Genomic DNA, 24964 nt, shown 5'->3' on the forward strand with positions numbered 1-24964 from the left:
TATACTGAACTTTTTTAATATAAGCAAAAACTCGTGTGAGACGATCTCACATGTTGTATTTTATGAGACAGATATCTTATTTGGGTCATTCATGAAAAAATATTACTTTTTTATGCTAAGAGTATTACTTTTTATTGTGAATATCGATATAATTGACCTGTCTCACATATAAAAATTCGTGAGATCATCTCACAGAAGACTTAATTTTTAATCTATATATATTATATTATCTTCACAGAAAAAATATTAAAGAATACAAGACGCCACCTACTATTTCATCGTCCTCGGGCCTATGCCTTGTGAAGTTGGGCCCGCTGCAGACCTCCGTAGCCATTACCAGCCCGACACCTAGCAAATTCCCACGTGAACTATTGTTTTCAACCTCGATTCTCTGTCTTTCAGCACTCTGTAAATTACTGCAACCCATCAATAATCTTTGTCCATTTCCCAGCCCGCCAGCATTCGACCAACTCGCTTTTCCCATGCTTCCTTTTAAATTGCCCATCTCCATACCTTCTCTCCGTATGAAACGGCGGACCTCCGCCTAAGTACTCATATCTTAAACATTCTCAAGAAAGTAGAAAACACTGAAAAATATTATGCTGCTGAGAAGCTCTTCGATGCCGGTCTTGAATTCATGGCTGCTTAACTCATCAGCCGTGTTGTCGTCACCGGAATCGGATACCTTGCCCTTAGCCTTCCCGCAGGTAACCCGCATACGATCAGTCTGCATGACGACTTCGTTTGATGATAGTCCCGGGAGATGTTCTCTCATCCGACAAGCAGTAGATCATTCGGATCCGAAGCTGGAGAAGAACTTGCGGAGATTAGGTGCACCGAGCCCGGTAAAGATAAAGCAGGAGATGGGGCACATACTGCTGTCAAGCTCCGGGTTGGGTGCGGCGGTGGGTGAGAGAGTTGATGAAGGGTGCTTAATGAATGAGAGAAAGAAGACGCCGCAGACAGTGGCGGCGGGGGGCAGGGGTGGTGGTAGCAAAGGTGGTGGCATGTGTGGTGGCGGGAGACGGTCGGATTACGGATCGGGTTCTGATTCTCAAGATCCGGGGAGTTGGCGTGGATCAGAGATTACGGACGCTTATTATGAGACGATGATTGAGGCAAATCCTGGGAATCCTCTCTTTTTAGCAAATTATGCTAAATTTTTGAAAGAGGTTAGTGACTATTCAGTAAAGTTCCAATCTTGGCAGTATGTTTCAACTTCACGATTGTGCCTAATTCTGGATACTGATTCTGTAGTGTATTCATGTTTTGTAGGTTAAGGGAGACTTAACAAAAGCAGAAGAGTACTGTGGAAGAGCAATTATAGCTAATCCAAATGACGGCAATGTGTTGTCTCTCTATGCTGATCTAATATGGCAGACACACAAGGATTCTGCTAGAGCTGAATCTTATTTTGAACAAGCTGTTAAATCTGACCCCAATGACTGGTATTTTCTTGTTCAGAGACCTTTCTCCATTAGCAGATCATTGTTCTGAGCTCAACTTGCACCCATTCTTGGTTTACTGACTGAACTGTTGCATATACTCAATAAATTTTCATGTTTGTGCAGTTATGTTCTAGCTTCCTTTGCCCGATTCCTGTGGGATGCGGATGAGGATCACGAAGACGAGGAGGAGGATCTAAAAACCAGCGAATGCGAAGTGAAGACGTATCACTCACCATCTAACTTTTTCCAAGATGAATCTCATTGGCCTCATCTAGCTGCAGCTTCTTGAATCTAAACCCTCTTCCTCCATGTAAACCACCATACATATGTAGTCTGCTATGTACAGAGTATTGTTATTCATAATGCCATAGTGTGTTTGCACCCTTTCTAAGGCCACCAAGAAGAGGTTTTGTTATTCATATTTGCGTTCTTGATTTGTAGTTCAACTAAGAAATGTAAATTATGCCGTGATATAGATCCTTTTCTGAGGTTAAACCCAAACATTGTATACACCTTGACTTCTGCATGGGTGCAGATGTAAACTGGTACCAAGGATGCCAGCAGATCAATACCTGCCGTTGTTTTATAACTCAGAGCGAGTGATAACTATGCAAATCAAATCAGTAACATCTTTCAATCTTTGTATGATATGTATAAATACTACAGATTGTGAAGGCAATAATTGTTGTTCTTGATGGTTCACAAATATCATGTTTTGATCGTTCACCATTGTTATAGATGGTAGAGCCAACAGCTGTTACAGCTGTAAATATCTCATCTGATATTGTTTGCTCTTGAAAATTCAAGAACTCGTTTTCAATTCCTTTTGTACAGGTATGTATTCGACGTTGAATTTGAGTGATGTGTATGTAATCAAGTTGTAGATAGAAATAGACCGTTGGATTCTAAAGCCAAGAGAATATGCATGTTTCATTATCCTCTTGTTTTTATGCTGTGGGTTAAGTGAATCTGAGGCCTCAACACTTGCTTGATGCTTAACCATGGGGTCCCTTTTAAGGGAAAGTATTGACCTTATCGGAAATTCCCAGCCACACTGCTTCCCTTCCGGATACTTTTTTGACTACTATTTCTTATGTCTCTACCAATCACTGTCCAAGAAACACATACGCGTTAACAATTAGTCACACTCACCAACTTGAATCAACGGTGCAGTGATGCAGTATTTATGATTTTTGTAAGAACACTGTTTTCAATATGATAGTGATGCTACCATATAAACTTACAATTGATGGACTCAAATTGGTTGATTGTCTGGCTCCTATGGAAGTTATTCTCGTCCTAACCGACTTGAAGTGGGAGATTTGTCAAGTACCATTCAAACAAAGAGTTCATGAGGAGAAGAGCTTTGTATAGACACTCTTGAGCCATGTTTGTCTCCCTAAGCTTGAAATTATTTCATTTCGTTCTATTGATCGGTTCTAGCTTCAAAGAACATATACATGGAGCTATGTCGACTTAGGTACGCCTCATTGACTAAACGATCGAGTATACCACTCCATGTATCATGTATGATGTTGTTTGCACAAATTTCTGGATGTTGCGGCCTTGTAAAGTGGATGTATGCTCCCTAAGCTCCAGCCTCTGCCTCATATTGCCACTTCTTCGCCTGAAATCTGGTGTGTTTTGTAGGTCAAGTGGCAAATGACGGACAGTTTCCTCGTCTACTGCCTTGCCTCTCCTTGCCACTCGTATTTTAGTCCTTAATTTATCTTTCAGGCGCTTGGCTTACAATTACCTGAACGTGTTTCTTGATCATTGGTTTGGTTATTCCTGCGATTCGCCTCTGTCTTTGATTAATGCTCGTTAATTGTTTTACATTCGAATTCACAGTAGTCATTGAGAGGAACAAATCTACTTGGTATTTTTTTTGTTGATTTTTCTTTGCAAAATGTATTTAGAAGCAGTACAAATAATTATTTTATTTTTTTACTAGTTATATTATCAATACAAAATTGAGATAAAAAAATTTCTTAAAATGAATGAAATTATTTAAAATTTAATTATTTATTAATATTAAAAAGTATTGTCAAGTATTTTAAAAAAATATTAATTAATTACTATATATATATATATATATATATTGAATTTATTTAAATAATGACAAAAACTTATGTAAGACGGTCTCACGGGTCGTATTTTGTGAGACGGATCTCTTATTTCAGTCATCCATGAAAAATATTATTTTTTATGCTAAGGGTGTGCTTGGTTGATGTGATTAAATAAGGATAGATGAATAATCACATACTTATCTAATTTTTGGTTAAAATGTTAAGATATATTAATAATCATTTTGAACCGGTTTAAGACCTAATTTTATGATTAATTATTTGACTATTAATCTAACAAATTAAGTGGATAAGTTATCAACACACCACAAATTACATTTTTATCTTCGTATCTCTTATGAAGATAAATATTTATTAAATTTTAATTTATTGTGTTTAATGATTACCGTAATATTTTCAAATATATTTCTAATAAATATATTTAAATTAATTTTAATAAACATAAATTATTATTATAAATATTTAATTATCTATTTAGTTATTTTAAAAATATTTATAATTATTTAAAAAAAACAATAATATTATAATATCACTAAACTTTATTTAACATTATAATTAATATTCAAAATATTACTATTTTAATTATTAATTATAAATATTTAATTATCTATCAAATTATTTTAAAAATATTTATAATTATTTTAAGAAAAACAATAATATTGTAATTATTATTAAAATTTTATTTAACATTAACATTTAAAATATTATTGTTATTTCAATTATTAAAATAAATACATATTTACAAATTTATTTCTAATAAATATATTTAAATTAATTTTAATAAATATAAATTATAATTATAAATATTTAATTAACTATCCAATTATTTTAAGAATATATATTTAATTAGTATTTGGATAATTTTGGTCATTACAATAAAATTTACAAAATTAATCCATCGTTTTAAAATCATACCAAACATCATGTTATTTATCCACCATAATATTAATCCATGTATCTTATTTTTTAATCACTCTAATTATTAATCATTTACTTATCATATCACGCGTACCAAACGCTGCCTAAGAGTATTATTTTTTATTGTGAATATCGATAAGGTTGACCCGTCTCACAGATAAAAATTTATGAGATCGTCTAACAAGAGATCTACTTTTAAATAATTGAAATTTTAAATTATCAAATCAAATTATAAATTACATGTTATTTTATTTCAATGTTTTTTTCGTCCAAACATTGTGTGAATGCTTCATTCAATAGATCCTAATCCAGATTCGGATACCAAATCCGCCTTCCAATTCAGTTAATAAAAGCATTTCAATAACGTTATACATAAACACCACTCTCGACCAATCTCTTCCTTCGAGCGTGAATCGCACACACCGCATCCTACGATCCCACCATCCACAACCATTGGATCGCGCGTCATTTTAAGTCATCGCTAAAACGTAGGCTAGTGGAGATAACGATAAAGTAACCCCATTTCAAACTGCCACCCGCCTGAGGGCACGTGTGCAGGCTCTTCTGGAGGATTCAGATAAAGAACATCAACGGTCAAATCTCACGGCTGTAAATGATCGCACGTGTCCGGTTAGTCTCTTCGGGTGCCCACGAGGTAGCTTTAGCGTTATCCCCTCTGAAATAAGGCGTCGTGGCGGTGAAGTTTTGGGGCATATTCTTCTTCTTCCTGGAAGAGTGAAAGGTATGGGGAAAAGTTCTCAGCTCGGTTCTTCCTTTGCGTGTGGAATTGTACCTTGAGCTTCCTTTTTGGTGTTCAGGTTTTGGTGGAGAGAAATGGCGGAGGCTTACTCTGGACAGAAGGATGATGTTGTTTCGGTGGAGCTCCCTGCTCCCGGTTCATGGAAGAAATTGGTATTTTTCTTGGATTTTTAGCTTCTGTTGTTTGAATTACAGCTTGAATTTTGCGTGAGGGACGCTGTTTATGGTGATCTACTATGGAAAATATTGGTAAAAGAAACAAGTGATGTTGAGCGAGTAGTCGGTTCAAAAATTTGTTTTTTTATGTTAAATTTCTCAAAAAGTTTCTTCTTTTTTCTGTGTGTTGAACCTTTATAGTTGATCGCTAGCTTAAATTTTGGATATGGACATAGTTATTTGGAACCTTTTATTCACCAAAACGATTATTGAGTTTGTGTATCTTCTTGCGATTTTTTCATTATCTTTGGTAGCTTATATGGTTTAGATCACAAGGAGCGAGTATAATTTCCTGTTTTTGAGATCATATTTAGTTCTGCAAATCTGCCTCGAGGACTCACACACACGACCCTTGAGTTTGTGTGAGCTTGCTGCTTCGAACTTGTTTGTGTATGTTTTTTCCCCTTTTCTTGGAATTGTTTGCAATCACATTTCAGGAAATAATTGAGTTTTCTTATTAGATAGTATCTATGCTCTTTTTTTCCTCAATCATGCTTATTATTGTAAAATGTGATGCGAGTACTGTCAGGAGATTGCAAGCGTGTCTTTAAAGTTTCTGTGTATTTTTCTGTAAATTATAACTGAAGCATTTTCTTGGTAAGTAATTTGATTTTATCTAATGGGGTATCGGGCATGCCACCCTGTTATTTCATTGACCCATTCTGTCCCATCTTTTTTCTTATTTCTGTGCAGTATTTGCTGAAAAATGGAGGCACTCCGAAAAAAAATGAGATACTATTTATTTCGCCCACTGGGGAGGAGATAAACAGTCGCAAACAGCTGGATCAGTACCTGAAATTACACCCTGGAAATCCTGCAATATCGGAATTTGACTGGGGCACTGGTGAAACTCCAAGAAGATCAACAAGGATCAGTGAGAAGGTCAAGGCAACTCCTCCATCTAAAGAAAGTGAGCCACCAACAAAACGCGGCAGACGATCGTCCCTTGCCAAGAAAGATAAAAAGATGGATGCAGACAAAGAAGAAACTGAAGGGAAGAAAGAAATTGAAATCCCAGGTGGTGAATCCAATGAGAAGAAAGTCGAAGATAACAAGGAAACTGAGGACAAGTGTGAAGGTGAAAAATTGCAAGAGGACGTCCCACAGGAGAATGCTGTGACTGATGTTGGGATACATGATAAAACCCCTGCAAAGGATGACAAGGCTGTGATAGATGAAAAAGTTAATGGGATTGAAGAAAGTTCAACCTTGAAAGACAAGGCCGAAGACAAACAGATATCTGGACCTGTTGACAATCCGCATTCGGGCCTTGATGGAGCTCAAACAGTTTTCGCCAATGGAGTGGCACCTGCATCTGGTGGATATGCCGACGCCATAGAGGAAAACAGAGACATAACTGAGATGCAGGTGGAGGAGCAAGAAAAGAATATGAAAGGAGATGTTATGGAGAATGGCAAGGTGAATCAACCAACCTTAGCTCCACATCATTCTTCTTCGACTCCTATTAGTTGTTGAACACGAACGATATTTACCGGTCATTAAGTTTTGTTGTAACTATTTCTGACATCATCAAACTGGGCGAACGTACTTTTGATTTGTAATAATTAGGCTGGGTTACATTTGTTTTTAGTTAGGGAGTCAGCTGTGTATTGTATTTGACGTTATAGCTTCTCTTTGTTAATGGAGGGACTTGTTTATTTGACACTATACTTGAATGTTATTGCTATGTTCGTCTCATGTGAGAACATTAAGTTAGATATATGTTGCACTTTGTGATGTTCGTTGTTTGCGCGTTGTGTCCTGTGACACCGCAACAGGGACAACGTGTGATGGAACACCAACTAAAATAACTGATATTTAAGTGGAGGGTGATTCTCGCATCTAACCAATTCGTTGGCAGCGTCCAGGCACAGGGGCTCTGACCATTGACCTACAAGAAAGAAATTTTGTCCCTCCAAAAAGAGATTGAAATATAAGGATTAAGATTCAAGAATAAAAAAGCATGGGAGGTAATGAAAAGTTAGGAATCTCATTCCAATCCCACAAAGCTGAACAACGTTTTCCCTCCAGAAATCCCAAATATTTGCTCATCTTTAGATTAAGGTTAGGAATCTTTTATGTTTTCGTCTATCATCATTGACAATGGCATGGCCGCAGAGAAAACATTGCATCTTACAAGAAACTGCTTCTGTTGCCAGAGTCGGAGTTGAAGCTGTCATATTCATATTGCTTAGTGTCCCTACACCTACAAATGCATCGTCCCTTTATAATTATTCCTCGTTTCAAGGCGATGAACTTCCTTTTGCTCTTCTTCTGGTTCATTATGCTCTCGAGAGTTCTCTCACCAGAAGGTATACAATATCTCAGATTGCGATTGTACTTTTTCCGTTTGTAAAGCTGATTTTATTTCTGTTGCTTTTCTCAGGTTTGGCAGTTCATGCTTTTACTGGTACATATGGAGTAAATTACGGCAGGATAGCGGACAATCTTCCACCACCAGAAAGTGTTGTGACCCTCTTAAAAGCGGCCAAGATCAAGAACATCAGAATCTATGACCCTGATCACGGAGTTTTGAGGGCATTTAAAGGGTCCGGAATCGAAATAATCGTTGGCCTACCGAATGAATCTTTGAGAGACATGAGCATAGGCCTAGACCATGCGATAGCATGGGTAAAAGAGAACGTGGAGCCCTTTCTTCCAGACACACTTATAACTGGTATTGCTGTTGGAAACGAGGTCTTAGGAGGTGCTGATACAGAACTATGGGAGGTTCTTGTGCCTGCCGTGAGGAATGTCTATGGTGCCCTTGATCGTCTCCAATTAGCTAATAAAGTAGAAGTGTCGAGCCCGCATTCTGAGGGCATTTTCGCCATTTCATTCCCACCCTCGGCCGGGGCGTTTAAGGAGACTCTACTTCCCTACCTGGGGCCACTCCTTCAATTCTTCTCACAAATTAACACTCCTTTTTACGTCAATGCCTATCCATTTCTAGCCTATATTAGTGATCCATCACATATCGATTTGAACTACGCTCTTTTTGAGCCGAACCCCGGGATTTACGATGCTAGAACTAAACTTCATTACGACAACATGTTTGAGGCTCAGATAGACGCAGCTTACGCTGCGTTGGAAAAGGTTGGTTTTAGTAAAATGGAAGTGATAGTTTCTGAGACCGGTTGGGCTTCAAAAGGAGATGAAAATGAAGTGGGAGCTAATCTAAAAAATGCTAGGACTTATAATCGTAATTTACGGAAGAAACTTTTGAAAAAGAAAGGGACTCCATATAGGCCAAAGATGGTGGTTAAGGCTTATATATTTGCCTTGTTTAACGAGAACTCGAAGCCAGGACCGACTTCAGAAAGGAATTTTGGGTTGTTCAAGGCTGATGGAAGCATTTCATATGACATCGGATTCACAGGACTCGTTCCAAGTTCCGGTTTCTCCATTCTTGGATCCATCAAGGTATGAAAAGTACAGAAACTATTCTTGTTTCCGCTCTTGCAAATTACTTTCCCAAAAATAGCCAACTCTGCATTAATTCTCAGGTGAATGGACAAAACTGGTGTGGACTCCAGCGGCTGTCTATTCGGGCAATCTGTGCAGCAGTTGTGCTTATTATGATCTCCTGATTGTTAGCTAAAAGTTGGAAGAAATCAGGCGGTTGCCAGCCGAGTTATTCACATTCAAATTCATTTGTTTCGTTCATTTTGCTTACGTTGATTCCAAAAGGGGATTTTAGTTTGATTCATCATGCATGGAAGTTGGTTCATCTTGTACAAAGCATACCAGTGTGATTGAATGAAAACAAATCTTATATATATATATATATATATATATATATATATATATATATATATATATATAAAAATGTGGATCACTCATTTGTTTTCCAATTGTGAAAAGACACAAATGTCTTTTTTATTAATATGAATTCAAAAAATCATATAAGGATATATACGTAAAATTGTAACAAATATTAATAAATTGTCATTACAACGTACATTGATTTTAGTAATTTATACTATTTCAATAATAAAATGTAATTCCTATATTAAATTTATCAAATAATTGATCTTTATACTACATTTAAATGTTTTATTCTTTTAATTTTCTCTGTACATTTTTTTAATGCTTTTATTATAATTTTGTAATTATATTTTAGTGCAATTTCTAATTAAATAATAAATAAATTATAGTATTACAAGAAGATATATAAAAATTTTTTTAACTATATGTCCAATAGTAGAATAACATGATAAATATAAAATAATATGATAATGTGAAGTTTAATACTAACATATTTTATGGATTTTTAAACAAAGAATTGAAAGTAAATAATTTAATAACTTTATCAGAAGAATTTATATCAATAATTATGAATGTCAATATGTTAATAATCTCATAAAATATGAAGCTCTTAGAAAAATTTGGAGAGTTTGACTATAGTAAGAAAAGTAAAGATTTTAGTAGCACTTTTGAAAAAGATTATCAATACAACAAATTTATAAATTCATTACACAAAAATTTGGTGATATTTAAAATATCTACTAAGATTGATTAATATTTAAACTATTAAATGTCTAAAGCTAAACCTGACTATGGTTCTCAAGAACAGTAGAATCAAAATCAGACTAAATCTTTTCTTAGTTTCACTTCTAAAATCAGTTATCATAATTTTGCAATTTAAAAAATCTTTAATAGAAAATTGTAAAATAAGAAATTTTGAAAATAATATTACATAAAAATTGAATAGATATTCGATAATGAAAAATACATCAGAGAAATAATATTTTCTTCATACATAATTCTTACACAAAAATATTAAAAGAATAGCTTTTTTTAATAAAAATATATTTTTTATTAAAAATATTAAAAGAATATTAAAATTATCCACTACTGGGAAAAGCTTCAGAGATTGAAGTTTCTCTACGAGACTGGGGAAGCTAATACTCCTAGACTGGTGGTAAAGCTGAAGGAGTATCGGGAACTTCTGCACGTTTCTGAGACAGCTGATCTCTTCAAGGAAGAATATGTCTACGAGTTGATGCTCTACAAGGAAAGGAAAATTCTGACGGACATTGTCGACTCCGACAGCTTCCTCAAATCGTCTACTGGAGAAGTAAAGAGCTGGATGACCCTGTGGATGATGTTTGTAGAGGAAGCATATTATGATGTAGTCCGCAAGAATTTCTTTTTCTGAATAAAAGTTATTTTTGTTTTATATTTCCGTTACTTTCCCAGCACCCTTTCCGGAATAAAAATGCTTGTCCATTTCTAATTCTGTCGAGAATTTCAGTTTTTCTAGATATTGTATTTGTACTAGGAACTGAATAAAATAAATCTCCTAACTGAGATGCCGGGAGCTAAAATTCCTCGTGCTACAGAATAAGATGCCGGGGCCTCAAACCTCCCGGGCTATGATGTAGAATCATAATGACGCATGTATCAATATTAAATTTCTGTCGAAAAACGTTCCATATTTTGAGATGGATAAGAATGATGCTTCGATAACCGTGAATGTCCTCTCGGCTTACCCGATACCATTTACGAGGTGCCTCCATTAAATGTAATGTGCCTATAAATAAGAGAATAGAAATGAAAGGTGAACATCCGTTCAACATGTCTTCAAGTGACTCCACTAATTGCAGTAGCACACACGTCTTAGTAACCAACGCAATGCGTTCTCATCTGGAGGATTTGAAGAAGACGATTGAAGAATTAATCTGGGTGAAGGTCATGTCTACCTGGTACAAGGTTCAAGACCTGAATGATACCTACCGGAACGGTTTGGCTCCTACTCGAGCACAGAGAGCAAGAGCAAGGAAGTACACCCGGGAATTTGAAGTGGGTAGAGTTACAGATCTGGCTACCGACCAGGTTCTGTTACACATGATGCTGCGGAAAGAATGGCATCAATTGGAAAAGATCTTAACTGCTGAATCCTTCATCAATCTTCGGATTCATGAATTGACCGACTGGCTAACTGAATGGCAAATTTCTGTATCTTCAATAATGGATAATGTAACAGTTCGCCGGATCTTTCTTTAATAATAAAAAATTATTAATTATCGTGTCTTATGTTTCTTTATCTCCTGCACGCAAATAGGTACAAATAACCAATAAACAATAGTATCCTGGTCTCGAAATCAAATGTCGGGTCTTCGTACCATCCGGGCTTATAAGAATATACCGGGGCCTCACATTATTCGAGCCTGTAGATAGTACCGGGACCTTGCGTTTCCCGGACTAATATGCTTCGTTGGTTAGTGTAACCGGTCAATCCATAAGGATTATTATGATGCATGCTTATTTATGTCGACGAAAATCGTTTCATATTCTAAGGTTATAACACCTAGATATTCGTGTATGTTTTTCCGTCTATTCTGCTCTATATTCAAGACTAATCCTGACCGTTTGTGTATTCAGTTAATGATGGTGATCAACTTTCTTTTTGGGTAAATAGGAAGGCGCTTCGACTGCCTAGGGCCTCTTTACCTTCTTCAACATTAAATGTCACCTTCCTATAAATAAGACGATATGGATGAAATGAGTATTAGTTCATCATGTCGAGCTCAAGTGATTCCAGTGTCTGCAGCAGTACAGTCTCTTCCATTGGTGCACATAGCCAAATACCAGCCGAGCTACGTCCTTACACGGAGAATCTAAAAAGAACTGTCGAAGAGTATATCGAGGTAAATGTTATGTCTACTTGGTACAAGATTCAAGATATTACCATCGCTTACCAGAATGGCCTGGCTCTTACTCGTGCACAGAGAGCAGTGGCGAGGAAATATAGGCGAGAGTTTGAAATAGCTCGACCTGCAGACCTAGCCACCGACCAAGCTCTGTTGCATGCTATGCTGTGGAAGGAGTGTCATCATTTGAACAAGATTTCAACCGCCGAGTCCTTCACCAATCTCTATTTTCAAGAGTTGACTGATTGGATGAATGAATGGCAAGATTATGTATCTTCTAGAATAGCTGTAATAAGACGCCGACCATTTCCTTAATAAAAATTTTAATGTATCTTGCTACTTTATATCTTTTGTGAACAAGCCGGCATAGATTAAAAATCAATAAACAAGAAAACCATAAGCTATTAATTGATCGCAGGATCCTCGTGCCACCCGTGCTTAAGATAATACGCCGGGACTTCGTATCACCCGGGCTTAGGATAATACGCCGGGGCTTCGTGCCACCCGGGCTTAGGATAATACGCCGGGACTTCGTCTTCCCTGATCATTTAATGCGATGTCAGAACGACGCATCCCCCTCTGGCAAGCTGTCAGGAACTGTCCGTATTCCAAGCAAGTGAATGACTATAATTTCTCGATTTGTGCTCACGCCTTTTCAAATATCCCGCCCAATGATGCTGCTCAATTTTCGAGGCTGATCTGGTCCGTTCGATCTGCTTTAGATCAACGGTATAGATCACCCTCTTCCCCTATATATAGTATATGACTTGTTTTCAGCATTCACTTGCAAATTCCCTTGTAGCGAAGCTCTGCCAAATTCTTTTCTCGAGCTTTTCCGTCACGTGGGTGTTATTCCGGCGATCTTTCCGTTCATCGACAACCGGTCTCCATCTCCATTTCTTCCTAGTAAGTCTCCTTTCCTCATTTACCCTTTTCATTATGTCAAACTCCACATTTTCCACGTCCGGCAAAAATGTCAGGGGCCGATCAGAGGATAACTCCCCGACCCCTTCTGAGACCTCCGTTCGCCTTCCAGTAGGCATTCCCATTTCCCATTCTCGTCCCCTTAAAAAATCCAAAACTTCTTCTTCTCGGCCTGCTGGTACTCAGGGCAAGGGAAAAGAGAAGGCCACAAGTCTCCCATGGTTTTCCACTGTGACTTCTACCCTTCGCCCGGGTAGTATAGAGGAGTTGAAATCTTTGGGCTCCATCCCTTCTACTTATGACATCAAAATTCCCGGACCGAACGATCACCCAGATACCCCTCCCCCCGGCTATCATGCTTTCTTTCTTGAGCAGCTCAAGAGTGGTCTCCGCTTCCCGGTACACCATTTCTTTGACGGAGTTGCCCGATTTTTCAACCTTCCCCTCAACTACCTCCATCCTAATGCTTTTCGTATTATGGCTGCTACTTTTGTACTGTTCCGTATGAAACAAATTCTCATCAATTCTTCAATTTTTCATTATTTTTATTCTTGTCGGTTTAATGATGAGGTCTTTTCTTTTATGGCCCGGATGCATTACCGGTTCTTAACTAATATCCCTTCCTCTTTGAAGGGATGGAAGACAAAATTTTTCTTTCTTCAATTCCCGACTCTCCCCACCACTGCTTTGTGCTTTCTTTCTGCTATGCCCTCCCAACCCGAGCTTCCCCGGGATTACAAACTCCTCCCCCCTTTTATCCAAGCCTGGGGGGCCTTAGGAAAACAATCTTATCTTTCCTCTGTATTGATTGGGGGGGACAACTTGATTCATTATGGGATTGGGTCCCGGCCTGAAGACCCCGTGGACAAGATAATAGATGAGTTCAGTCACCCCGGGTCGCAGGCTGGTAAAGTATTATCTTACCATTATTTCCCTTTATGTATCCTTCACTTGCTTGGTTATCTGACATGCTGTTTTTGTAATGCAGCCGAGGACATGATCAGGGCGAGTTTCCAGGAGGCCGCGGCTAAGAGAAAAGCCGAACAAAAAAGAGCCCGGGCTGAGAAAAAAGCTCGGTAAACTCAAGAGGAGGAAGAACGCCAAGCCCGGGCATTGGCTGAAGCCCGGGAAACTGAAGGTCAGAGGGACGAAGCAGAAATGATGGTTCGTGAGGAACCCATTCTTCCCCCAGAAGAATCCACCGTCCCAACTACAGAAGAGGATCCAGCTCCTCTTAATCAACGAAAGAGGAAAGCCATCCAAGAGCCGGTGGTTGCAGTAGAGGATGACGTCGAGGAGGTCGTCAGGTCTCCTCCTATGACAGGTTCTTCTACCGGGCCCTTTGGGGGAAGGCCTTGGGTTATCCCCAACATCTTCAGGGAAGATATCAGTGCGGACCTTCTTAAAATGATCCGGGGCCTTCTTCATCCTGACGAGGTGGCACACCTTCAGGGACTCCATCCCAACATGCTTCTCTACGAAGGAACGTCCCGGGTTTTTTCTGTAAGTTCAGGAAATTGTAACCCCCCCCCCCCCCCTTTCTCTTCTCTCCCTTTCTTTCTCTTTTCTCGCTTTATCCCCAAGTTTGAACAATATTTTCAGGGCCTGCAGATGCTCGTACATTCTTACGAGCGAGTAGCTAACGTATCTAAAGGGGCCAATGCTCGGGCTACCTCGGCCTAGGAGACGCATGCTAAACTCCGAGAGGAGGTGGACCGTTTGAGCGAGCTTCACGAGCATGTGTTGGCTCGGGAGAGGGCTGTCTGGGAGCAACAAATGGATTTGATACGGGCGGAGCTGACAGTGGCCCGAGCAGAGACACAAGCGTTAAGGAAGGAAGCCGAGTCCTCCCGTGCTCGAGCTGATGGTCTCCAGGCTACCGTATCTCTTCTTAAGACTGCTCAGGAGGAGCAGATGACCAACTTTTTAAAATCTCCTGAGTTTAAGCTGATGTTGGCTAAGAAAGCCTTCCCGTACTTTGAACAGGGCTTCAACAAGTGCCTGGAACAATTCGAGGAGGCGGGTTTGGTCCCAGCTGACCGGGAAGATTTTCCAGATTTAGAGAAGGTGTGGGGACCCGGGCTCTAACTCAATTCTATTTGGGATTAATTGGATCTTTATTCAAAATGTGGGTCAAATTTTCGCTTTTTAACATTAATTCAAATGTAAACACTAAACATAATATCTTTCTTTATTTAATTACAACACATATAATATACATGTCATGTTTTACTACCAACACATCACTAGGGTTTAATACAAATCATACACTACGAGTAGTACAAATCTAGTACAACATCACTAGTGATCTTCTGCGCCCGTAGTCACCACGCTATCTTGATCTCTCATCTCTGTCGCGACCCTGATCCTGCTCCACCTGTTGTTATGCACACATACAGACATAACAACAGCCGGAAACTCCGGTGAGAATGAATCCCAGTATAAAACATGTATACATGCTGATACGAAATCATAAATCATGCATGAAAGCAATAACAATGGCTCCATAGTCTATGAAACCGATCTATCTAAACATGCAACTCAAATCAAATCATGTCTTGACTCGAATCGACTCTACTCTAGGGATCCCGGTGTGAATAAGACGTCACTGTCTGTCACCTACCCTCCCAATCGGGGTAACTGTACGTCTTATTCCTAGACTTCGGTCATGTCTGTATCGAATGTCTACAATCGGAGGATGTCTGCTCCTATGCGTCGATACACCGAACGTCTAGACGTTTGGCAAATCTGCCAATGACTCTCCTATCTCAAATGCATGAATATAAATCTATAAATGCATAATCATATCAAAAGATTTGAATACAATCCATAAACAAATCATAATCATGTCAAAAGACAAGCAACTAATCTAGTATGTGGTTTTGTTGGGAAACTCAAATTGAATCTTATTTGAGTTGTGTCTTCCCCAAACAAAACATGCATTATACCTTTCGTCGCACAATGTCTGTCGATGTCGAAGTCTCGATGACGAATCTGTCACTATCAAATCTGAAATGACAATGTTGAGATGCACAATATCAAATCACAACTCAAACTAATACTAGTACGGTTCAATATCAAATCTTGATACAATTCGACGGTATAATGGCATAGTTTCTTGATACCGATCAATTCAAATCTTAACATATATATCCTCAACTCATAGTCAATACCATACCCATTTCAAACTCTGAAAATCTGCATAATCTCATGCACATGTAAGCTGGAATTCCGTACAAATTGCATACGACATCCAATAACCGATCCGTTTACGATTCTACGACATCTATAATCTCAAGAACATATAATCACATACATATCTGAATTTCCTCCACATGTTAACTTCAAAACATGCTGAAAAGATATAGAAAGTATACCCTTTTGGAGCCCTTGTCAAGAGGAACAAGAATCTCAACTTGGATTAAAGTTTGGATATGTAATTCTTTCAAAATCACAACCTTAAAGCATAAGGAGTTGAAGCTTCTCCCCACTCTCTCACGTTTTCAGCTGATGGAAATGGTGAAAGTGAAGACTCAGCACAATTATATATATATATATATATATATATATATATATATATATATATATATGCCATGTGTCTTCATGGAATTCAAAGGTGGATTTCTCGCATGCAGCACCGCGGGTGCGGTCACTCTTCACCGCGGGTGCGCTGTGCCCACGGCATGCCTTTCATTTTCTGAAATTCGACGACCGCGGGTTGCGGTACATATAAGACCGCGGGTGCGGTGACGTTAGCACCGCGGGTGCGGTGTCATTTCTATAATTAATTCCCAACTCTCTGTCCATCAACCGCGGGTGCACTCTGTCTTGGACCGCGGGTGCGGTGACCCTACTGTAAAATGACCAATTTTCTGTCCATGCACCGTGGGTGCGGCATCAGAAGGGGCGCGGGTGCGGTCTCTTCCTTCAAGCAACACTTCATCTTTTCATATTATCCACATACAATCTCGGGCATTACAGAAGGCAGCAGCCTCTCTCCCAGACGAGGAGGAGGAGCAGAACAAGGAGCAGGATCCCAAATAAAAATAGTTTTATTATTTTTTTTTTACTCCTGGGTTTCGGGCACTTTGTAAATATCTTCTTTGTTAATGAGATCTTTTCATCGCATTTGATAACGGCTTCCCCGATATTCCTTGATTTGAAAGTATAACCGGGGTACGGGTCCACCGGGCCAGGGTACGGGTCCCTGGACTTGAAAGTATTTAAACGCTTTCTCGAACAATCTTTTTATTTGATGTAGAAATCAGTAGGTACAAGTATCTTCTACACATAATATCTTTTTAAATGAAAAGCATTCCATGGCCTCTTGAGAGTTTGCCCCAGAAAATCTTCAAGATAATAAGCTGCACCAGAACTGATTCTTTGAATTATTTTGAAGGGTCCTTCCCATTTTGCTTCCAATTTCCCTACATCGCCCACCGGTTTCACCTTTTTCATGACTAAGTCCCCTATCTGAAAATTTCGCGCCCGAACATTCTTATTATAGGATTTCATTACCCGGCTACGATAAGCTTCCATTCGAATGTTAGCTCTGTCTCGCCTTTCTTCAACCAGATCAAGTTCAATGGCCCGGGACTGATCATTGTGATTTGGGTAGGACTCTATCCGAATAGAAGATTGCCCGATTTCCACTGGCAGGACTGCTTCTGATCCGTATACCAGGCTATAGGGTGTTTCCCGAGTAGATGATCGAGGAGTAGTTCGGTAAGCCCATAAGACACTTGGCAATTCCTCCACCCAATCTTTTCCTTTCCCATGGAGCCGGGCCTTCAGTGCTTGCACGAGGATCCTGTTAGTTACTTCCGTCTGGCCATTAGCCTGAGGGTAGGCTACTGAGGTAAAGGATTGAATAATCTTCATTTCATGACACCAGGAGGTAATCTTTTTTCCCTGGAATTGTCTTCCATTGTCGGAAATTAGCTTCCTAGGGATGCCGTATCTGCAAACAATGTTTTTCCAAAGAAATTTCATAACTTTGTCTTCAGTAATTCTGGCTAATGGCTTAGCTTCCACCCACTTGGAGAAATAATCAATAGCCACTAGAAGAAATCTTTTTTGTGCCCGGGCCATGGGGAAGGGGCCCACTATATCTAGACCCCATTGATCGAAAGGGCATGAGGCGGAGATTGGTTGCATACTTGCAGTTGGGCGATGGTGAAAATTGGAATGGTGTTGGCAACCCTGGCATTTTTGGACTAGTTTGACGGCATCTTGATCCATCCGGGGCCACCAAAATCCTACTAATAAGGCTTTCCGAGACAGGGCCATCCCTCCCAAGTGTTCTCCACAGCATCCTTCATGAATTTCCCGGAGGATGTATTCTACTTTGCTTTCTGAGATACATTTCAATAGAGGACCTATGTATAATCGCCTGTAAAGAGTGTTGTTCAATAGAGTGAACCTGAGTGCTTGCTTCTTTATCTTTAAAGCCTGAACTCGGTCAATCGGAAGCTTGGCATGGACTATGTATTCAATCAGGGGAGTCATCCATGAATTTATCTGGGTAGGTGATGCCTCATCAACAGATAGTACCAATCGGGTAAAACACATGATTTCCCGGGTACTTACTTCGGACATAGAAGCAGCTAACTTTGCCAGACTATCAGCTTCCTCATTCTCTTCCCGGGGGATTTGCTCGATGCTCCAGTCGGTAAAAGAGGTAGCTCGGGCTGCTATGAGTTTCAAGTATTTGAGCATTTTTTCATCTTTGGCCTCGTAAGCACCCTTAATTTGTTGTGCCACTAACTGAGAATCAGAGTAAATAATTACTCGGGAGGCTCCGACTTCTTGGGCGGCTTTTAATCCTGACAAAACAGCTTCATATTCAGCTTCGTTATTTGTAATCCGGGAATCGATTCTCAGGGCCAATTTTATCTTTTCTCCGAATGGGGCTACTATGACCATTCCAACTCCGCATCCGGATAGATTTGAAGCGCCATCAACGAAGACTCTCCATACCTCCTCCTCTGTCGGTTGGATCATTTCTATCAAGAAGTCTGTCAGAGCCTGAGCTTTGATGGCGGTCCGGGGTTGATACTCAATGTCGTATTCCCCCAGCTCTATTGTCCATTTCACCAATCTTCCTAAGACTTCCGAATGTGTCATTATTCTTCCGAGTGGGGAATTGGTGAGGACCACTATCGGATGAGACAAAAAGTATGGCCTTAATTTTCGGGCAGTCATTACCAAGGCTAGAGCTATTTTTTCCATTTCACTATATTTCAACTCTGCTCCTCGGAGGGCGTGACTAACATAATACACGGGCCTCTGATCTGTCCCTTCTTTCTTGATGAGAACAGAACTGACAGCATGTTCAGTGGCAGACAAATAAATCCACAACTTTTCCCCCGGCTCCGGCTTTACCAAAACAGGTAACTCGGATAAGTGTTTTTTCAAGTCTTGGAAAGCTTGTTCGCACCCTTCATTTCAACCAAACTTCTGGGCCTTTCTGAGGATTTGAAAAAAAGGATAGCTCCGGTGAGCAGATCGAGAGATGAATCGGGACAAAGCAGCAATCCTCCCGGTCAATTTATGTACGTCCCGGGTAGATTGAGGGGAGGGCATGTCAATCAAAGCTTTTATCTTTTCCGGGTTGACTTCAATTCCTCTGTCTGTAACCATGAAACCCAGAAACTTTCCACTCTTGACCCCGAACACACATTTGGCCGGGTTGAGCTTAATCTCATACTTTTCCAACGTGGCAAAAGTCTCTGTCAGATCAGCAATAAAACAAGACATTTCTCGAGTCTTAATCAAGATATCATCCACATAAACCTCAATATTCCTGCCTATCTGCTTTTGGAAGACTTGACTCATTAGGCGTTGATATGTGGCCCCGGCATTCTTTAATCCAAATGGCATGACCACATAGCAAAAGGTGCCCCCAAAAGTGATGAAGCTGGCCTTATCTTGATCTTCTCGGGCCATGGGGATTTGGTGATAACCCTGATATGCATCCATGAAACTTAGTAACTCAAAGCCGGAAGTTGAATCCACCAACTGATCGATTCGAGGAAGTGGGTAACAATCCTTCGGGCAAGCTTTGTTCAGATCCCGAAAATCTACACACATTCTCCACTTCCCTGTGGCCTTAGGAACAAGGACCACATTAGAGAGCCATGTGGGAAATTGGACTTCCCTGATGTGGCCGGCTCCCAACATTTCCTTCACCTGTTCTTCTATGATTTTGTCTTTTTCGGGCCCAAAGTAGGGGTTGGTACGGTACGGTATACCGTACCGAACTACGGTACCGTATACCGTACCGAAAATATCGGTATGGAATTTTTCCATACCGATACCGATACCGGAAATTTGGTATACCGCACATTCGGTATACCGAATTTTCGGTATGAAAAAAATTCATACTGGTACCGTACCGACACCGAAAACTTTATCGGTATACCGAAAAAATTGTCGGTATACCGAAATTTACACGGTATACCGAACTTAAATTTAAAAAATAATAATAATAAAAAATTATTTTCGGTATTTCGGTATCCCGTACCGAAATTTTCGGTATACCGATTTTTTCGGTAAGTTCGATATTTTTTCGGTACGGTTTTTCGGTATTTCGGTATTTTTTCCCACCCCTAGCCCAAAGTGCCTTTTCTTCTGTTTTATAGGTCGGGATCCAGGGATGATGTTTAATTTGTGCTCGGCTACTTTGGGTGATATTCCCACAAGTTCCTGTTGGGACCATGCAAAAATAGAGATATTAGCTCTTAAACATGGTAGGAGTTTTACCCGGGTGGAGTCTTCCAGGTCTCGGGCCACTCGGATACTTTTTCCGGGTTTTATTTCGACCACCTCTTGCTCTTCTTCTGCAACAAAATTTACTTCATTCCCTTCTACCTCCTTTGCTCCCTGAGCCACTTTCTTTCCCCTGTCCTCCCTTTTCATCCTTTTCTGATCTACTCGGATTGTTTCACCATAGCATTTCCGGGATGAGGGTTGGTCTCCCTTAACCTCTCCCACCTGCCCTCGTATCGGGAACTTGATCTTCTGGTGATAAGTGGAGGCTACAGCTCTCATCTCGTTCATAGCTGGCCTTCCAAGGATTACGTTATACGAAGATGGGGCATCTACTATGGTGAAAACTGTCATAACTGTCTTCCTCAAATCTCCACTTCCAAGTGTTAGGGGTAGAGTGATTTCCCCTTCAGGGTACACAGCATGACCGGCAAAGCCGAACAGAGCAGTCGCAACTACTTCCAGCGGATATTCATGTAAATCCATCTGGACCAGGGCTTCCTTGAAAATAACATTAACAGAACTCCCATTATCCACAAAAACTCTCAACACGTCATAATTAGCGACCCGGGCCTGAATAACCAGAGCATCATTATGAGGTAGGCTGACTCCTCTGAGGTCTTCCGGGCCAAAACTAATAACCGGCTCACTTCGATCCCTCCCATCAACTTCTAAGCACACTCTTCTACCCCTTGCTTTCCTGGCTCGGTTGGAATCACCATCAGTAGATCCTCCCGAAATCATTTTGATCACTCCCCGGATAGGGGAAAGGTCTTTTCGTTCCACTTGTCTGCTTTTTTCTTCCCTAAAGTTCCCTTCTGTTCTCCTGCTTCCACTGGGGATGTCAGCCGATCTCCTAGGAACATTCGGTCCAGGTCGTCGTGATACCCAGGGCGGCGACCTGGGCTCCTCCCGAGTAGGGCGAGATTCCGGCTCAGTGTACTTCTTAAACCCCTTCCTTAGGGATCGACATTCATTCGTGTTGTGGGAGCATTCTTTATGTAGGGTGCAATATCTGACCTTTTTTGATCGGACCGGCCGGACTGTGAGATTAGAGAGTGGGGCCACATCCGAGCTGCATTCTTGAACTTCCATATCCCGGGCATTTCTCAAGGGAACATGAGAAAGATGCCCGGAACCATTCCCCTTGTTACTTCTTTCCTCAGGCCTGACAGCTCGGTCTCCCCTTGCTCTCTTCAATGCTTCTCTCTTCTGGTGCTGGGCTTCTTCCATATTGATGTACTTTTCTGCCCGGGACAAAAGGTCTTCGAAATCTCCGGGTAGTTTTTTGGTGAGGGAGCGGAAGAAATCCCCTTCTAGCAATCCTTGCGTGAAAGCAATAGTTTTTGTCTCGGGCGCGCAAGCAGGTACGTCTAAGGCTACTCGGTTGAATCTTTTGATATAAGCTCTTAGAGTTTCCTCCGAGCGCTGCTTTACCTCGAATAGGCTAAATGCGGTTCTTTTATATTTCTTGCTACTACTAAACTGATGTAAGAACATCTTCTGAAAATCTTCGAAAGAGAGAATACTCTGAGGAGCTAAACCCTCGAACCACCTTTGTGCCGAGTCAATCAGAGTGGTTAAAAACACTTTGCATTTAATTTGGTCCCCATAACAATGCAACATAGCCATGTTTTCGAAACGAGCAAGGTGCTCTTCGGGGTCAGAACTCCCATCGTAGTCCTTGATTTTAGCCGACTTGAAATGCCCGGGTAATGGTTCCCGAACAATGATGTCAGAAAATGGGCAACCTTTTGCAACTGGAGCGCTGCCTTTAGAACCAACATGCCCTTCTAACACTTTCACTTTTTTCCTCAATTCTTCCAATTCTTCCGCAACAGTGGGAGACTTAGAACCCGCGCTTGATTCCCCCTCCTCTTCCCTTCGCGGCTGTTCATGTTGTTGCTCGGGATAACTGGCATGGTCAGAAGTGGCCTTCTTTGCCGTGGACATCTTAACAGCATCAGTTATAATCTTCTGTAACTCCTCGGGGGTTAAATTAATGGTAGGCTGAGGACCATTAGGGGGAGAACCATCAGCACCAGAGATACGAGTGTTGTTTTCTCCTTGAACATGAGTGTTGTTTTGATTTGCTGTTCTACTGGTAGGAGCCATATCAACGTCTTAGAACTCACAATTTCCCACAGACGGCGCCAATGATGCAACCCGGGCGAAACGGACGAGTCGGGTCAGGAACTCTGCCGGGTAAACTATCAGGATATTGGAGGAAATAGGAGTTAGACGCTGGACTTGGATTGTAAACTCTCGATCTCCTTGAAGGATCTGCGAATAAAAAAATAATCACGTGAATGGACGCCGGAGGGGAGTCTGGTGTGGCCACTCCGATGCTTAAGTCAGCAGGGCACTCGAGCAACAAAACCAATGTAGCCAAGTGATGGCTGTGATAATTGTTGTGTAGCAAATGAGAGTATTAAATGTGAATTAATATCTGAAAAGATAGTAAATGCAAGTAAAAAAACTGATATTTATAGTAGAGGATTCAATGATGACCTCGTTCTTCGTGTGAGAGCATTAATTATAATAGGGTGACTGATTATACCCTATTGTTCTGAAATGTCAAATCGCACACTTGTCACATCCAGGCCACTTGATTTATTGACCACTTGTAATAATGTCAGAGATAAATCGGCTATAAACACTGTTGATCGGCGGCATTAAATACTTCACTCATATCGAAATGATCATGGTGAGGTATTCCTCGGGATTCCTTATAAGAACATAAATGTATAACTTCTCAGGGAGGTTCGGCTTCGGGTGCTCTCGTGGCCTGGCCTCTGATTGACCGGCCCTTCCGTGGGTTCTTCTAGCCACCTTCTCATTATCCCGGGTAATTTCATGACTCGGGTGCCGATCCGTCCGATTACTTTATTGGTATGGTCAGAACCTTTTATTCTCCTGACCCGGGCATTAACCATGGATATTATCCATGACCCGTGATATCTCGGGGCATCATCATCGAAGTGATAAAAAATTTTTGGGACTGGGTTGTGGAAGATTTATAAATGAAAAACACTAAATTTGTATAATTTATGTTCGCCTCATTTTCTTGTTTTCGGAAAATTAACGATTTTAGTTCACTGTTCTGCATTTTTTTCTTTCAATTTTAGTTTTTTTAACCAGAGTGTTAATGTAGCATCGGAGAGTAATGACGTGATATCATAAAATAATGATGTGATAGCGTTCGTTAAAAGTTGTTTAAGGAACACAAAGAAAGTATTTAGAGTATGTGTTTTTAAACTCAACATAAAACCCCCTATCGGAAAGAGGTAAATGTATGAGCATTGTAACATAAGGATGATGAAATGTGTTCGATTTTTAAAAAATAAGGATGTATTAGCTATTAATATTATTTTTAAAGAGTTTATTTTGATTTGAATTACTCAAACATGAAGTTACTCGATAGCAGCATTCGTATAATTTCCTATTCCTTTCCAAGTTCCAAAGAATTAGGAAAAGAGCTCCATTCTCGACTCTTGCTTGGGCCATTTTTGCTGCAGCGCAAAATTTGTATGCAGTCGGAGATGGAATGGGCTGGGATATACCTCGTGATAGTTCTGTTTCATACCCCAACTGGGCTTCGGGCAAAACATTCTCGGTCGGAGACATGCTGGATAATTCTTACTTTATCTGGTGTAATTTTTTTCGAAGGATCTGTTTGTTAGCTATATCGTGAAGTTTATCATCTATAATAGAGTGAATTTCTACAGATTTAACATCATCTTTGAGTCAAAACTAAGAGACTAAACTAAAATAGGAGTTTAGATAAGAATATGTTCTACCTTTCTTCTCAAATGACTAACCAATAAAGAGGTATTCCATAAAAATAGATCAAGAATGTCGAGCATAATAAAATTACTTCAATTCATTTGTGTCACAATAAAAAATAAAAAAAAAAGTGCACTAACAAACAAAGAGAGAGACATAAAATTATGCATGTGAACAAATGAAATGAAAAACAAAAAGAAAAAAACTATCAAACTCGTCGTAATAGAATGGAAAACCGCTTTCGAAAAACAAATGCTACAAAGTGGAAAAAAACAAACAATAAAAAAAAAAGAGACGTCACTACCTGATCAGTACCCATAAGTGGCGAGATGATTACAGTTCTTATGGTTTTTGTAACACGGAAGAATTTCAGAATTGGGATTGGTTAATAGATGGTTGG

General features: G+C 40.0%; 4 protein-coding genes across 4 annotated transcripts; 3 read left to right on the forward strand and 1 right to left on the reverse strand.

The window, feature by feature from the left end:
* Window positions 1–435: 435 nt before the first annotated feature.
* Window positions 436–1958, forward strand: LOC142520836 (uncharacterized). Its single transcript, XM_075623990.1, has 3 exons — window positions 436–1172; window positions 1276–1448; window positions 1572–1958. The coding sequence occupies exons 1-3, from the start codon at window positions 600–602 to the stop codon at window positions 1735–1737; spliced, it is 912 nt and encodes a 303-aa protein (XP_075480105.1). The 5' UTR covers window positions 436–599; the 3' UTR covers window positions 1738–1958.
* A 3014-nt stretch (window positions 1959–4972) lies between these two features.
* LOC142520567 (uncharacterized) lies at window positions 4973–7096 on the forward strand. Its single transcript, XM_075623601.1, has 3 exons — window positions 4973–5195; window positions 5272–5365; window positions 6122–7096. Exons 2-3 carry the CDS (start codon window positions 5288–5290, stop codon window positions 6902–6904), a joined length of 861 nt encoding a protein of 286 aa, XP_075479716.1. The 5' UTR covers window positions 4973–5195; window positions 5272–5287; the 3' UTR covers window positions 6905–7096.
* A 122-nt stretch (window positions 7097–7218) lies between these two features.
* Window positions 7219–9193, forward strand: LOC142520566 (glucan endo-1,3-beta-glucosidase 14-like). The gene is made up of 3 exons (XM_075623600.1): window positions 7219–7740; window positions 7815–8851; window positions 8935–9193. Exons 1-3 carry the CDS (start codon window positions 7641–7643, stop codon window positions 9016–9018), a joined length of 1221 nt encoding a protein of 406 aa, XP_075479715.1. The 5' UTR covers window positions 7219–7640; the 3' UTR covers window positions 9019–9193.
* An 8099-nt stretch (window positions 9194–17292) lies between these two features.
* Window positions 17293–22893, reverse strand: LOC142520433 (uncharacterized). The gene is made up of 3 exons (XM_075623409.1): window positions 20773–22893; window positions 19567–20118; window positions 17293–19386 (listed from the first exon to the last, which is right to left on the reverse strand). Exons 1-3 carry the CDS (start codon window positions 22891–22893, stop codon window positions 17293–17295), a joined length of 4767 nt encoding a protein of 1588 aa, XP_075479524.1.
* Between the last annotated feature and the right edge of the window lie 2071 nt (window positions 22894–24964).

The sequence above is a fragment of the Primulina tabacum genome, chromosome 12 (assembly GCF_025594145.1).
Source record: "Primulina tabacum isolate GXHZ01 chromosome 12, ASM2559414v2, whole genome shotgun sequence".
NCBI classification, from domain to species: Eukaryota; Viridiplantae; Streptophyta; class Magnoliopsida; order Lamiales; family Gesneriaceae; genus Primulina; species Primulina tabacum.

What these genes read in the sequence shown, in the direction of transcription:
- LOC142520836 (XM_075623990.1), top strand. Translation starts at nt 600, where the DNA reads ATGCTGCTGAGAAGCTCTTCGATGCCGGTCTTGAATTCATGGCTGCTT. An exon ending in ATGCTAAATTTTTGAAAGAG is followed by an intron (nt 1,173 to 1,275) that starts GTTAGTGACTAT and finishes CATGTTTTGTAG; the next exon opens with GTTAAGGGAGACTTAACAAA. An exon ending in AAATCTGACCCCAATGACTG is followed by an intron (nt 1,449 to 1,571) that starts GTATTTTCTTGT and finishes ATGTTTGTGCAG; the next exon opens with TTATGTTCTAGCTTCCTTTG.
- LOC142520567 (XM_075623601.1), top strand. Translation starts at nt 5,288, where the DNA reads ATGGCGGAGGCTTACTCTGGACAGAAGGATGATGTTGTTTCGGTGGAG. An exon ending in CCGGTTCATGGAAGAAATTG is followed by an intron (nt 5,366 to 6,121) that starts GTATTTTTCTTG and finishes ATTTCTGTGCAG; the next exon opens with TATTTGCTGAAAAATGGAGG.
- LOC142520566 (XM_075623600.1), top strand. Translation starts at nt 7,641, where the DNA reads ATGCATCGTCCCTTTATAATTATTCCTCGTTTCAAGGCGATGAACTTC. An exon ending in GAGAGTTCTCTCACCAGAAG is followed by an intron (nt 7,741 to 7,814) that starts GTATACAATATC and finishes TGCTTTTCTCAG; the next exon opens with GTTTGGCAGTTCATGCTTTT. An exon ending in CCATTCTTGGATCCATCAAG is followed by an intron (nt 8,852 to 8,934) that starts GTATGAAAAGTA and finishes ATTAATTCTCAG; the next exon opens with GTGAATGGACAAAACTGGTG.
- LOC142520433 (XM_075623409.1), bottom strand. Translation starts at nt 22,893, where the DNA reads ATGGCTCCTACCAGTAGAACAGCAAATCAAAACAACACTCATGTTCAA. An exon ending in ACCTGGAAGACTCCACCCGG is followed by an intron (nt 20,119 to 20,772) that starts GTAAAACTCCTA and finishes CTTGTTCCTAAG; the next exon opens with GCCACAGGGAAGTGGAGAAT. An exon ending in CCCCTCAATCTACCCGGGAC is followed by an intron (nt 19,387 to 19,566) that starts GTACATAAATTG and finishes GTTTTGGTAAAG; the next exon opens with CCGGAGCCGGGGGAAAAGTT.